We start from the raw sequence: 15,839 nt of genomic DNA on the forward strand, positions 1-15,839 counted from the left end.
ATGTGTACATCTTTTTAAAGGCTATACAGAGAAGTAACCTTTTCACAGAGTAGAAGTCTGTCATTACAAATTTATGCTGGAAAACAGGCTATGCTTGTCAGTAACCTTTCAGTGGGAAAACAAAGTGATAGATACTCGTGACCAGCTCATGCCATTAATCAAATTCTCCTTTTTGTGCAACTTAGCTGGAGGCTAACATATAATGTTGGTTACTTGGTAGTCAAGCAACCTTATTGCTGAAATACTTCTATTGTATTCTTTTACATCTATCTACATAGCATCTTACAGTGCTGGCTACTACTCTTCTTTTAAATGTGATAAGAATTGATAAAGCTTGTAACTAAAACTTTTAACTAACATGCACAGGCATCGCTTGGTCTCAGGAAATATAAAGTCACCACTTCCTTTCCTTGTGCTTGATTTCTTATTGTACAATAAAGATCTTTCTTTTTGCTGTCAGATTGCCTCTTTTGAAAGCATGTGTGAACTTTTGAGTGTGTTGGGTGAGAAAAGGTACCTGCCATGATGCCTTTCCAGGAAAAGTCTACTTCTTGGTGGCAAGAAATCTGCTGGGTTTCTTCATTGTTTTTTCTCTGAACCTTAGCTGATTCAGCATGATTTTTTTTTTTCTAGTTAACGCTGTAGTGTAATCCTGTCTAATTCTAGTGATACAGATTTAGATGTGGACGTTGTATGAAATATGCAGGGGTTACAAGAGGGTATGCTTATGAAACTAAGTAACTTAGGAGGTGTATTTGAGAAGAAGGACATCATCAGTTTGGACATTAGATGTCGTTTGTTATTGGGATCACTGGGCATAAAGAGTTGAGGATGTGTTTAAAGCCATGTACACCTACCTTTACCATCCATGACCCTTCTTCCCACAGGGCTTTTTTTTCCTTTACACGCTCCTTAGCTGACATGAAAGCTGTGAATTTAAAGTCTGAATTTCAAAGGAGTTCTCAATGCTTGCCTCAGATGTCATCTTTATCTGTAAATCCTCAACTATCCTTCAGTGTGCACTCCTGATCTCCCTGGCTTCCAGAAGCAATGATCCTTCCTTGATAGCTTCTAAAGCTAAATAAGGAGTCTTTTGCCTGTAGGTCTAAGTAGCATTCGTCACCCTTCTTGTCAGGGTTTCTCAATTTTGATGAAAGGCATCAGTGTATGCTACCAGTAGACTGAAGATTGAGAGGTGTCTGTAAGATCACAGCCTGTCTAGTTTTATTTTTGTTGTCCTTTTTTTGATGCTGCCCAGACAAGCCAAAAGGTTGGACATCCATGACGTAAGGTATTGAGGATACTTTGTTCATTGGTAATACAAGTATTACTGCACTCGTGAGAATTGATTTATGTTAGTGGAGTCCCAGTTCTTTGGGGAGTATGTGTTGTGAATAATGCAGAAATAAGGGTTAAACGGTATAATATGAGTTATTTGAAACTAGGCTTTGAAGTCACTGTAGGTTTGGCTTCCAAATTTGTCAGATTTTATTCAGTTTTACAAAGTTTGTTAAAGTGAAAGGAAAATACTTATTCAGGAATGTCCAAGTTCTTGCTGTGACACTCTGGGCAACACCCTGCCTCAGTTTCTGCCTCAGAAAATATGTTGAGCAGTATCTCTTGACTTTATTTAGAAGATGCATTGACTTTGTAGGGTCCTGAAAAAATGAAGAACTTTATAAACGCTAAAATGTAAAAGAGAGGCTTTGAGGAGACCAGACAAAAATAAAAATGAAAAAAATCAAGGGAACATGTGGAGAAACTGTTCTATGTCTCTAGTCCTTGAATAGGATAATTCAGTGAAATTTTACTAGATTCTACTTGTTGCTTTGTGTATAATCTGGAAAACATACAGTCATCAGTGAAACAGTTTTCCCTTAAATAGGTGAAATACATAGCAATGCTCTGTCTACTTGAAATATCAAGATGATTTCAGGTAGGATAATGTAATCTCTGTTTCTTCATAGTCGCTATCTTGTGATAACCATTTGTATAGAAGGGATAGGAAAATAAGATAAGAGCGGCTAAAGCTTTTATTCCACAAATAAAACATGTCTTTGAGATAGCTAAGCTTTTATATGTCTTTAGCATTGAACACTTCAGTATGCACTGCTAATCCTCAGCTTTGAAGGAGCAAGTGATCCTTCCCTGATAGCTTCTTCAGTAAAGTAAGGAGACTTATGCCTGTATGTCTGAGTGTACTACTCATGATCTTTCTCACCGGAGTGTCTTGCTTTAGGCAGAGGGGACCAATGTACACACTTAAGGAATACATGGTTTACCAGTAAAATCTGAAAATGGAAGGTTTCCACTTGCGAGTTTTGGTTACTGTTTTATATTTGTGATTTATATGCATGGGATGTTCTAATTTGCAGAATGAGTGCAGTTCTAATAGACTTACAAATACTGGCTACCACAATAGAGATTTAAAAACTGTTTGGCACCACAGACTGAAAAAAGTAGTGGAATTCAGTCAGGAGGTAAAATTGTGAAAAGGGAAAAAAATACTCAGTTGTGTATGCGGTGTTTTGCAACTCTGCAGATGATGAATCCTGTTTTGTTATCATAGTTGGACCTAACTATTATGATGTTGATTATGCTGTTAAGGGAGGTTGAGGATGGTTTGTGTAATAGTCTTAGCAATTAGAAATTTTTCCTTGACACATTTGTAACACATTATGCTCTTGAGTTCCACAGGGAACAGTACCTTAAATGAAAAATGTATGTCCTATATATATGTACCTTGGCCCTTCGTATTTGGATGAAAATGTATTTGTTGGCGTAAGTATAAGTTGGCGTACCATGTCAAATGCCTTACTGAAGTACAGATAGTGGCTCATTAGTGGCTCTTCCGTTGTCCACTGATGCAGTGACACCATCATAAATGGTCATTAGGTTGGTCAAGTAGGATTAGTCCTTGGTGAAGCCATGCTGGTACTGCCATATCACCTTCCTGGCTTCAGTGTGCCTTAGTATAGCTTCCAGGAGGACATGTTCTGCGATCTAGGCACAGAGGTGAGACTAATAGTCAGTAGTACCCAAGATCATCCTTCTTACCCCTCTTAAAAATGAGTGTGATCTTGCCTTTTTTCCAGTCACCAGGGGTTTCACCTGATTGCCATGACTTACCTAATCACTGGGAGTAGCTTGGCCACTACATCAGCTAACTCCGTCAGGACTCTGAGATGCATTTCATCGGGACCCGTAGACTTGTGGATGTTCAGGTTCTTCAACCTTATCTTTGCTTACAGAGGGAGGGATGGTGCTTCCCAAGTTCTCTCCTAGCAAACCAAACATTTGAGGGATGTGTGGCGAGCGGTTAGCAGAGAAGGTTGAGACAAAAAAGTTAAGTACATCAGCCTTCTCTTTGTCTATTTTTACCAGCTTGCTTGTGTCGCTCCCTAGGGGAGATATGCCCTCCTGGACTTTCCTTTTCTGGTTGTGTTTCCTTTTCTGACACTGTGCTGCTAAAGAAGATTGTGAGGTGTGTCCGACGTGTTTTTTTATGTAACATTTGTGACTGGAGCTCCAAAAACCTTCTGATTCTACTGTCTATTCTACTCTCAAGTGGATCTTTAGAAGGAGGAGCCCCTTTCTGTGCCGTTGCTTTCTTTGCACTGAAAGAGGGGAACAAAGACGTTGTCCCACTGTTAAAGTGGTTTCTGATCTCTTGCTGAAATACAAGTATGTATACCATCCCTGTGAGGCACTGTACTGCTATTCATGTGTTTTTCCCCACTTTGGCTGATTTGCATTGCTTTCGGATCTCCTCACTTTTTAGACTTAAATGAGAAGTAGATACAATTATACTTAAAAATAAAAATGAAGCACCCCCCTCCCCCCCACAAGTAAAAGAAGATCCCACAGAAAGGCACAAAAAGCCTGTACAAAAATCATGAGACAATTCCAGCTTTTATGTAATTCCTTCCAGTGAAGTAACGATGGCCATTAGGCTCTGAGAGGGCTCACCACTTTGCTTTCCAGCTTTAGCACCTGGAGTCATTAAGTCCAACAGAACACTGGTGTGGTTTGGGTACCTACAGTGTTATTACTCCCCAGGAATACAACACAATTGGCTCTCCTTCATTATATTGTACCTGGCTTTGACTAGTGCTGCTTCACTGGAAAGTTAATAACATGTAAAGCTGCCTTAAAATAGGATTTCTTTACCTCTTCATTACTGCTGTGGTCTGTGAAAGTCTGTGTGCAGTTGTTGCTGTAGCAGTTGGCTTAAGATTATGTCCTATGTTAAAAATTTTGTGAATCTTTGCATGCTTTGTGAGCTGTGGGTGGCAGACTGCATCCATTAAATTAATATCCCTGAAATGAATGGTATTTGCTATTAAGGAGATGCATCAGGATTAAAACGCTAAAGCTGTTTCGCTCATTGCTGGAATGTGATCATCTTCAAAGCAGAATGCATCAGTGCAGTAACACTGCAAGGCAGTGCCCTGCCTGCTGCTGACTGCTCTTTCTCTGCTGCCTGGCCTGCACTAACAGAGTGTGTGAGCTCTGCTTTCTCTCAGTTATATGTTTGCACATATTTCTGTAGGCAAGATGCAGATAAGTCTCAGTGTGTCAGCTTCTGAGTTCTTTATACACAACCTGAAGCACTGGTTGTTCTGATCTCTGACTCACAAAACACACTTCTGCTCCTGAGGTGTTTTATACTGCAGCCCAAGCTCAAAACGAAGGTAATGCCAGTCTGACAGAACTAAGTTTGAAATTAATTTAATCAAGGTGTTGTAAATATTAATTTTAAAAGCATGAATGCTTGAATTAAAAAAAAAAAAAAAAAGCCCTCCTCTCTGGCTGTGAATATAAATCACTTTCTTTATGAGTGAGAATAACTGCCCAGGGATAAGTTTCCTAGTAAGAATGGAAAGCCGTTTATTATGATTAAAAAATTGAAAAGAAAATATATGTCTTAAACATTGAAAAGATCTTTTGTTTAGTTTTTAACAAATTGATTGCTTACTGAGTCACGATGACGTTTTCATTGGAAGAACTGGAAAATTCCTACAGTAAAATTGTCATTTCTCATCAGTTTTCTGATTAGAAGAAATGTTTTTCTGATATTTCTTGGAAAAAAGATAATAATTCTTTGGTAATCATAAGCAATAGCTCTGTAATCTCTGGAAGTATTTGAATTCAACAATGATGAAATTGCTGCAAACAAGGAGAATAACGCACTGCCCTTGATGGAAAAAGAACAAGTGCAGTTTTTGCCATGTATATGACCTGTATGTGACTTAACTGTCTCCTATTTTCTATTCTTAAATCATAAGCTGTATTCATACTGAGTACAAGATGCAAAACAGAATTTATACAATGTCTTCTTGTAGAGCCATATGAACAAGCTTTGCATTTGTAAATGCTACTTGAATCCATATTGAGTTCTAATGCATCCATTAGCTAGGATGTCTATAAATGAAAGCAACAGTCATCCAATATGCCGTTACAGGTATTTGTAGTGAAAGCAAGGAAAATGTGTGTTTATATATAAATCTATACATATATATTGGGGATGTGCGTGTGTGGTAAGGGCTTTTTAAAGTACATTGTATCCAAAGTGTTAAAACCCAACTCAACTTTTTTTTTCCATCGAGTTTCTAGGGAGACTCAGATACGTTTCGTAAGTAACTAGTAGGGTGGTATAGCAACTTTATATTTAATTAATTTCATGAACTTGAATAGTTTGGCTGCTGGGAGAGGAATTCTCATTTGCTCTTGTGAAGCTGATTCTGTGGATGTCTATAAATTTTTGTGTATGCTCTTCTTTTATTGCTGTATGAATGTAAATAATTAAACTTTGTTCCTGGTTAGGCTAGTATAAACCATGTTCAACTGTATTAACTTTCCAATGAAGTCGATCTTTAAAGCTGCAAATAGAACTTCTCTGTAAACTTTGCTTAAAAGCATTTCTTGAAGTGTATGTTTTGTTTAATGTGTTACAAGATAGTTCTGTTCCTTGAGGAAATGGAAAAGTTGGTGCAGGTAAGGTTGCCCAGGGATGGTCTGTAGGGAAGTGAAATTGCTTATTTCTTGTTGGCAGCCAATGTTTTCTTAAAAAGTGGGTTTCTAAAACCTGTATATGAGCAAAACAATTGTGTATGTATGTGAATGCGTTGATTTAATGGGATATCTACTTGTGTCTGTAGTGTAGTCTTGAGAGTCTGGGTTTGCCAGTTGTTTCCTAGCAATTAACAATGCTCCTGAGTTGTGCAGTGAATCTCAATCAAGAAAAAAACTTAACTAAAACTCCTTGACCATACTAATGCTGCCTGAAAACACACAAAAAAAATTAACACTATTTAGTTGTGTTCATCTGAGACAAAAATGTCAGCTGCTGTAGAGACCGTCAATACATCTATCCATATGAACCATGCATATATTTAAACATTTACCTTGTCCTTTTTAGGAGGTCTTTTTGTCTCAAGAACTGATGAAGTTGTGTGAACACTTAGCAGCTTCTTTGTCTTCACACTTGTTTCTTCTGATTACTTTTTGCCTTGTTTAAACTTAACTCTAGTAATTTTGGCTGAGTATCTTTGGACCTAGAATATCTTCTGTCCGTCACTTGAAAACACAATAGATGTAGGTATTACCACACAAAACACAAATATTTTTACATGAAATATCTAAAACATTCCAAAACATTATGCAAAATCATTTCAGGCATATTGCTAATATTATAAATATTATATTCTATATATATTCTAAAAGATTAATATTATTTGTAGTTGAGAAACAGGTGAAGAGTTTTGGTTAAGATCAGATAAGAGTATTATACCTTGAAGTAGAATTTTCAAGTGATGTTATAATAATTGCTTAATGTTAATTCTTCTTGTAGAAGCTTTCCATTTTTTTTTTCCTGGCTCTATATAAAATTTCTTTTCTGTGCCACTCTGTCAGACAACTGCAGTTTAATTAGTCACATCTAAATATTCTTTAAAGTCTATCCAGATTAGTAGATTAGTTTCCTTTAAGCTTTGAGGGAATCTATCTTACTTGTTTCCATGATTCATCCTCATGTTTCACAAGCCTGTGCACACGTTTTTCATGGTGAATCACATTTTGTTAGCACATCAGTGAAAACAATCTAAACACCTCTCCCCAGAGCAAGAGGAAAAAATGAATATAAATCCTTGCCTTGGGGTGCTGATGGCATCCCTAAGCAAAGTACGAAATATGCAAAAATATTTCCTGACAGTGAGCAAAGCTTAAATGACAGCTGCGTATTTTAAATAAAAATAAATGCAGATAAAAATTTTTATTGTTACTGTTGGTCTTCTCTAAATAGCACTGTTTACCCCTGTAGAATTATTTATTGTTGTAATTGTAATGAGGAAGAGTCTTTCTCATTCTCATCAGTCTGGCAGTGTCCTTTCTGGTTGTCTCTTCTGATATGTTTGACCTCATCTATAGTGAAGGATAAGATAAACAATAATGAAACTAGCCTTGTTTCAAGAAGTCTGTTTTAATCATATAAAGGGATCACATGATTACAGCCTACACTGAGGGTGAAGGCACACTCTTTGATCCAACTGTGAGAAAATAGTGAGAGGATTAATCCTTTGCCTTTCACAGGAGGGAGTTTTTTTTATGCTGTTAGCCACTTAGGGTGGGTAACACCTGATGCTTTCAGAGCTTTGTTTTAAATGAATCCCTCAGTCTAGTTGTTTTCTCTGAATGAGTGAGTTTTGGGGCGCCAGACAGAAAGCAACTTGTTATTTTCAAAAGCCATGAACTGCTTTCTGTTTGTTCATATTCATTGCATTCTTCTTGACACTTATTATCTACTGGGACCAACCTATTAACTGGCAGCAGTGCACCTTTGATATAGAAATAAAGATTTGGACATAGTGGGCCAAGTGGATGGAGTTTTTTTCCATGTTTGAAAGTGTATAATACTTATTTCATGTGAACTACATGCATATGAATATTAACTAGATTTCTAAGTATTCATGGGATCATGGGGAGAAGCTGCTGCAGCTGAGTCAAGTAATCTTTGCTCAGGAAACCTCAGTCTGCTGCTAGACTAATTCTGTTGGAGTGTGGGGGCACGTGAGATATTTCTTTCTCCTTCTGATTAGGTAATGTTTGCCACTGCAGTTAGAGAGTACGTATTAGCCTGCCTCATGTGAGCTGAAAAATGGGAGGTAACGATTGTTTCTGAGTGATATGCCATTTCTTAGATACCATTAGGGTGCTGGAATGACCAAGAAGGCTGGAGACACAGGCAGGTGTTTTCTAGATTCATAAGAATCATACTCTGGTAGCTTAATAGTTAAGTTATTGTGAAAGTAGAAATTCTGTGGTTCTTCTTCCTGTTAAGTTGCCCCTTAATTGTTGTCACTCAAAAATGAAATAAAATGCACAAATTGCCCAATGCCCAGCTGCCGTCTCATCAGAAGTGCTATAAATAGTGTTGCCAGGCATCCAACTTATGACAGCGCCACTAATTCTTTTGGTTCCTTGTGTTTTCTGATTAACAATACACAAAGGGAAGATGCACATCTTTGACTTTATCTGACCAACTACCCTTTTGCTTTGCCACTTCCAATAATTGCATTTCTGTAGATGAAGGGTGATATGCAAAACAGCTTGAAAGGTGGGGACAAAAACTCTTTTGTCAAAACATTTGTTTCTGTATTTAGCTGTAAGACCATATAAATGTCTCCCTGGGTGTTTAAAGAGAGAATTAGATCCCCACCACATTGTGACCCATTTCCTTTTTATTTCCCGGCATCTGCAACTATTGAATTGGGAATCTTCAAGTCCTCTTAAAAACTGACCACACATAAATATCTGTGTAATAACAGCATGTGTAGTCACCCTGCTCAATGAGTTGAAGTTTGGCATCCAGATGTGGCAATCACTTTATGCAGTTGCTGGAACTGCTTTGAATTCATTGGGATTCAGGGAGCAGCAATTCATCTGTGCTCTGTCAGTTGAAAAAGTGGGACATGATTTTGCAACTTTTTGGGTCAACCCACTTGGTACATAAATGTCTTCAAAGCATTTTTAAACAGCAGTAAAATACTGTTTGTAAGCACTCCTTTGAATTTCAGATATGACCAATGAATGCTCTCAAACATTCTCATGGGTATGTGGCATTGCATACAAAATGGAGGCTTATGCATGAAGTATTAAAGCTCCTATTTAATTTTTTCTAGACTGATTAATGTTAAACTGACTGATCAAGTCAGGGACTTGTAAACATGAGATTGTTTGCATTCATAGTGCTTAATTTTCAAATTCATGAGCACAAACTATTAACTAGATAGCAATCTCATTTATAGGCAACCTTTTCTTTTGGGAAAAAATTGGAAAGCCTTAAACTCTCATTCATTTCTGAACTGACTAATATACATTTTCTGTGGATCTAGTCAGATAACTTCTGTAATTTTTCCAATTTTCTTTTCAAAGTGTTACAGTGGACATTAAGATGGCAATGATAAGCCAAACAAGCTCTTTTTGGTCGATTCCCACTTTGTCAGGCTAGAATTGAAAAGCAATCAGTCACCTTGAGCTGCTGAACCATATAGAATGCAGTTGTTGCATGAAAAACTGTATTATCTGATCAGGTGGCATCTTAAAGACACACTGGGAGGTCATTTGGACCTAAGATATGACTGTGTAGAACTACAATAATTGATTCAGTATGTTCTGATATAGGCATTAATTTTATAGGTCATCCATGTGCATCCTTTTGTAAAATAGACTTTAGAAAAAAACGTATTCTCACTAATGTAAATCTAGCATAACTTTTAAAAACTCTACTAAATAGAGTTCTAACTTGCCTAATTCAACAGAACATAAGGTTTCTAGCTGTGATCTAGCTGCCAGGATTACATTCATGATGCAGCGTGTCTTTGGCACAAAGATGGGGAAACTACAGGGTTATGGGTTTCCTGTCAAAGAAGTATCTTCTGTAATTGCAGTATAACTCCCCGGCCTTTAAATTGAGAATGACTTTTCATTTTTCAGATCACTGTAGAAAGGCAGGTTTGTTGCTTTTTTTTTTTTCCTCTTGCTCTGTGTTAAAATTGGATAGCAACAGACTTCATTTGAAAGGGAATCACTCTGCCTTTTTGTTCACATGAACTGCATGACCCCCATTGGGAATGACACAACATTCATTCTGTTGCTGTTTCTTCCTGTATGATTCCCCTAGCATGTTATATCTTAGCTGAATGAAATGCTGCCTGCTTCGCCCATATTCCCTCTTGGGAAGATGAAGTTGCCATCATGTTGCTGGTTAGGTAGTATGCATACTCTGGACTGCCTGTTGTCCCTGGATATGATTCCTACTCCTTTACTTCAGATCTGTTTCACTGTATAATATACTACTCTTAGTGTAGACTATTAGTGTGCACCACAACACAGACCACAGTGGGTGCATCCCCTTTGTGCAGAGCTTTGCTCCAAGGTGTGTGTACTTCGTTCTCTCAGTGAAGTTGGACGGTGTAGTAACCCATTCCATGAAAACTGCTCAAAATAACTGAATAAAAACACTGTTTTTTTTTAATTGGCCAACTATGGGATATAACCTACATATCTGACATTTAGTTCTACCAATGCAGTAAGTTGAGCCATTCTAGTTCCTTGTGTTATCTCTGTCCTGTTGCTCTTAATGTGTTCAATATATCTTGCTTTTCTTTGCTGGTTTCCTCTTTAGTTGTCTTGAGCAGTGAGCCCAAACTTCATGAGCAAAAAGTTCTGCTGTTCTCATTCTGTGTTTCTCCGATATACCTCTGTCAAAAAACTTCAGTACTGTACTGAAATGAGCACAGTATTTTTTTTAAATTTAGCACACAGTATTCTTCACTTATCATTTGACATGAGTGAACTATTTCAGATCTATAATCTGAACAATTAATGTTTTAAGTAATTGCCTGTCAACTGTGATGGGCGAGCAGCAAAACTGGATGAATATATGTAGCACAAATGCTGTTTTTCCAGGAGCATTGCTTGCAAGGACAACTGTGGTTATACTTTTTGGAGAGAAATGGGTTCCTCTTTCTTTACTGACACATAACTCAAGGCACAGTAAGCACCCTGTGTAAGTACAACCAGACTGCTCTGTGAAACAATATGAGAGCAATCAGCCAGGTGGTGAGTGGTATTGATAGCCTTTCTGTAGTATTATTATTACTAAATTTCTTTTTGTTTAATTTATTTTTGAGACTGAAAGACTGAAAACAGCCTGGTGTTTGATACTTAAGCGTTGGGAGTCCAGTGTGATTAACTCTGAAAAGAATCCCTTGTGACTAGTGTAAATCAAGGTTCTTAAGAGAGAAAAAATTGTAAATGGTTACTTCACCCTAGAGTTATTTCTGTCATCAACTCATGTTTCTAGCCCTGTGCTATAGCACCAGAGAGATTTCTATCTCTTGTGATATGTGTGTGATCTCTGGGGAGAGAAGCACTGCTCTGAGTAGAAATGTTTGTGACCCTGACTCCCTTTGAGCTGGAAAGGCATACTTGTGAGGGTTGATTGCAGGCTACAATGCACCTACCCAGTTTCCTAGTCTGTACTGCACCAGGTTGATTTTGGTGACTTTTCCAATTGGGCAGATATTGAACTAATTTGGAGTCTGTTCTTAACTGTCAAACCTATCACCATCTGCAGGCAAGGGACCTGAAACTCTTTATGCGGGGCAGAAACTCAACGACAATGAGTGGCACACTGTTCGGGTAGTTCGACGTGGAAAGAGCCTCAAACTGATGGTGGATGATGACGTTGCTGAGGGTGAGTGCAATGTATAAGTAGTTTTGGTTGTTACTGTTATATCTCTGCCTATACATCCCTTCCCCCTGTCCTTGCATCTCTCTCCTTTTTTTCCTGATGCTTGTCACTTTCTGTGTACTTAATAGTGCTATGCTGAAAACTATTGTTCAGCTCTGTGAGAAGAACTGTTCTCAGCCAGTTCCAGAAGGTTCTGAGCCAATAATCATATCTGAGTTATGTGCTTAGGAGACCAATGAGCTTGCCACATAGTCAAAAGCACAGAGGTGTTGAACATCACATACTCTTATGCCAGACTCAGGTAGGCTCTGAGTACACCTCATTCCTGAGCTGCAAGCATGACAATTTCCTGTGCTGTGGAATGAAAGCTAAAACCTTCTAAAACTTTCCTTTGAACAAACTTTTTCTGGATGATAAAGCCTGCATTTGATAGATATGATAGAGAATGTGGACTTCTGTCTCTAGTGTTGTTTTTAAAATTCTTGTGCCCATGGCTTAGAGCCATCCAGAAGAAAGGGCAAATAGAACACTTTGCTCTCAGCTTTCTTCAAGAGATTAGGAAGGATTCTAACTCACTGGAATATTGATTACTCTAACACATGGAATGTGTCAGTCATTTTTTTTTCTTGCATTCTCTGACAGATTTTTAAGCTTATGCTTTTTGTAGAAATGGAGTTGAGGAGGAGGAAGAAAAGATGTATGCCAAGTTAGGAGATTTGCACAAAAATGACCAAACTCCTTTACAATGATCTTTTTTTCTGCAATGAAAAAAAGATCTTTATATGTGATATTTCTGGTCTATTTCTCCACAGCTGGAAGAGACAGAAACCTTTTTCATTTTTTAAGTAATAGTATAAAATTTCTCAAAGCTGTGTGCAACTACAGAAACTGGCTTTTTAAGGAAAACACCAGGAGTGTGAAGACTGACAATAGGATCACAAAGAACATTAAGGCCAGGTGCAACATTGATAAGAGTGTATTTATTTACTTGTAACCAATGCTGTTTTGCCAAATGCTGGAGTCCTCTCTACAAGCTTCTACTCAGAAAGCAATGAGAGAGAACAGCTACTGTAGGATATATGTTTCTGGAGCTGCCTATGTCTACAAAATGTTTTTTATTACTGTGTAAGTATAATTAATTGTAAGTAATGTGGTAATGAGATTGTCTGGTAGGCCAGGAGCAGGATTTTGAAATAAGCCCGAAGATAGGGGTTTGCAGGAAAATGACTTAATGTAAATTTTCCCTCTGAAGTAAATATATCCTGTGCTATAAGCTGATAATTTGCAAGAGAGAATCAAAGAAGAATATGAATGAAAAAATTGCCTTGTAAGAATTGGCAGAGACTTGATCAACACTAGCCTGGAGGCAAATGAAACTTTATTCAAGTGAGATCTTTCTGAATTAGTGAAACATGCAGGTAAATGCATCATCTTGTTTACTTTTGCATTTTAGGAGAACAGTTTCTCTGAATGTGAGTTGTTTTTGGGTTTGTTTTTTTTTCAGCAAGTACCATGAGGTGGCACTCTCTGCATTTGTAACTCAGTCCCCAGAAATGCCATCTGTTTTTCGTAGTCCATTTTTCGTGAAAATGTATTTATAAATAATAATGATACAATCCTAGACTAAAATAGGATCTGCATATGTACATGAATTACATAATTAAAGATGCATTGCTGCTAAAAATATCTATTAAAAGACGACCACCACAATGAAGTCAAAAGTCAAAACCAGAGTTAAGACTGTGTGCAATCTGCATTCCGCTTCCTGGGATATATGATATAGTTTTAGATGTGGTCACATAGATTTTTCCACTGGATTCATGCTCTCTTTAGGCATAGATCAGAAGTCTAAATTAGGCCCCCATTAAAAATAAGCAACCTAATTGATTGTTGCTTGTTTGGAACAATGCACGCAAATTAAATTTTGTTCTTAATATAGAGCTGTTTTTTTCCCCCTTGGGTGTGCAACTCACCAATATGTTTATGTGGAACTAAGAAGTTGTATCTAGATTCACTCCTTTGTCTGTTTTATGAAGTGACTAGGAGTTTTTTTCCTTTTTACAGGTTTTGAAGGCATCAGATTAAAGTTAGGTGTATTTGGTACAATTTTGACATGATTTCTCAGTCATTTACATTCAGCAGGCCTGTAAATTGGGTTCTATTAGCTCATTTCTGCTACTGGGAGAACTATATCTAGACAATTAATGATCACCTGTGAAAAATTTGCCATGGACTTTCTGACTTACTGGCTTCCTGCAGGCAGCTTAAGGCAGAGTCATCATCCAGTTCCTCTGGACAGTATTTTGCTGCTTAATCACAAAACTCTTCTATGTTCCCCACCTCCCTTCTCAATGTAACTGACCACTGAATATCAGTGGTAAATGATGTATAAGTACAGCAGGCACATTCCTCTCCACAGCATCTTATTAGCACCCGAATTCCACAGTAGAGGCTGGAAATCTTTGTTTGCTACCACTTGAACTGACAAGCTGCTGAATGTGGTAGTAGTTAAAATACTCTGTACAGATCGGAGTGAAGCAAGTGAGAGGAACTTTAGGACTGACAGCTGATGAGACCTGAAGATACCAGATTTTCATTCTATGGTCTTTTACAAAAAGATATCTGTCCTGTAATATCATGCTGTTTTCAGCCTTTCGCTGATCTTCTCCTGACTACCTGTACTGCCATTGCTGTCCTATTTTTCTTAAGCCTGTCTCATTTTTCCCATTTCTTACTTCTTCTAAAAGTCTGAGTTTACCTCTTCCAACCGCAATCACTCAATTTTTTAATTCCCCCTGTATGTGTTTCCTATCCCAGTGTATTCCAGCTTTGTATACCCTACTCTCACAAATTGTTCTTTGCATTTAATTAAGAGTAGAAGAATCTGCCTGCTCTTGGTACTTGACATCTCTACATTTTTAGTTTACCAACCTGCTGAAGTTAAAAACAAAACAAAAAACAAACAAACAAAAAAATTATCTTGGTTTACAAAAGTTAGAAATTTTCATTTGATAAATGGTGAAACTAAAGAAAGTCTTAACAGTGGGTAAGAGATGGCTTGTCTAAACAAACTTACCGTACCCAGAATTTTTCAGTGCCTACGACCTGACATTTTGTCAGAAAAAAAAAATTTCCTGTAAAGGACTGTTTCAGAATTTTAAAACATTTGTGTTTGTACTACAGATTGAATTTCTGAATAGTCAGGAGTACGTGACTGCTTTCACTTACTTGTAAGTTTGTCCAATCTATGTGCTTGGGTTGCTGTTGAAATTGTGAATAAGCAAAAGAAAATTACGTTTTTGTATTCGTATTTGGAGTAAATACTTGAGAACACTTTTTTCTAATAACTTCCTATTTACTGTCTTTGTCAAACTGTGATCAGGTTTTTCAAAAAGTGTAAGCTGAAGAATTTCACTTAGTGTTTGGTCATGAAAGGTGAGTTGGATATTTAGTATTGAAGAAGGCCTAAGCAAGTTAGAGGCTGTTAGCTCACCTAATTTGACTCACGTCATATAAACAATTAATTCAGACAACAGGAAAAAAAACAACAACAATATGTTACAAATAGAAGAAGTAATGAAAGATTTTGTTTCTTAATCTGGGAGTTAGGTGAGAAATGAAAGGAGATTTCAGGTGGCAGTACTAAGGATGAGGAAGCTTCTAAGTTCAGTGGATCTGTCTCAGGCAAATTAAAAGGGGAGTTTACTTGAAATTGAGGTATAGTGGACAGTGAGGCTTACAGATCCAATCTCAGTATCTCAGATATAACTTCTGCAGTGGCTAGTCAAGAGCTATGTATGCATGCTAATTGACCGACAGATGCAATCCAGCATGATATTATTGATAAATTCTTCTTATCTGTATCCCACTCTAAATAATTATCATGTCTTTATTTGGGTGTCAGTTTTTTCACAAAACTAATGTATTTTTGAGCCTTCTATTCTGGTAGAATTTCACCAGTGTGTTAAAACGTTTCTGTAGTAGGAGAACCAACAGAGCTGACATAGGGCTATATAGTAAAGAAGGGACTTGTTTTTAAGAACCACACTGATTAGTCTGTATTGAAAGAGACAGCATGGCAAAA

At 37.4% G+C, this 15,839-nt stretch overlaps 1 protein-coding gene across 8 annotated transcripts in view; it reads left to right on the forward strand.

The window, feature by feature from the left end:
• NRXN3 (neurexin 3) overlaps positions 1-15,839 on the forward strand; it is an 896,531-nt gene that overhangs the window by 354,214 nt on the left and 526,478 nt on the right. For all 8 annotated transcript variants that reach the window (XM_031553628.1, XM_019615790.1, XM_031553624.1 and 5 more), the window contains one exon: positions 11,639-11,758. In XM_031553628.1, the coding sequence (XP_031409488.1) occupies positions 11,639-11,758 (120 nt within the window). The remainder of the gene's footprint in view (positions 1-11,638; positions 11,759-15,839) is intronic.

This window comes from Meleagris gallopavo, chromosome 5 (assembly GCF_000146605.3).
Source record: "Meleagris gallopavo isolate NT-WF06-2002-E0010 breed Aviagen turkey brand Nicholas breeding stock chromosome 5, Turkey_5.1, whole genome shotgun sequence".
In the NCBI taxonomy this organism is placed as follows: domain Eukaryota; kingdom Metazoa; phylum Chordata; class Aves; order Galliformes; family Phasianidae; genus Meleagris; species Meleagris gallopavo.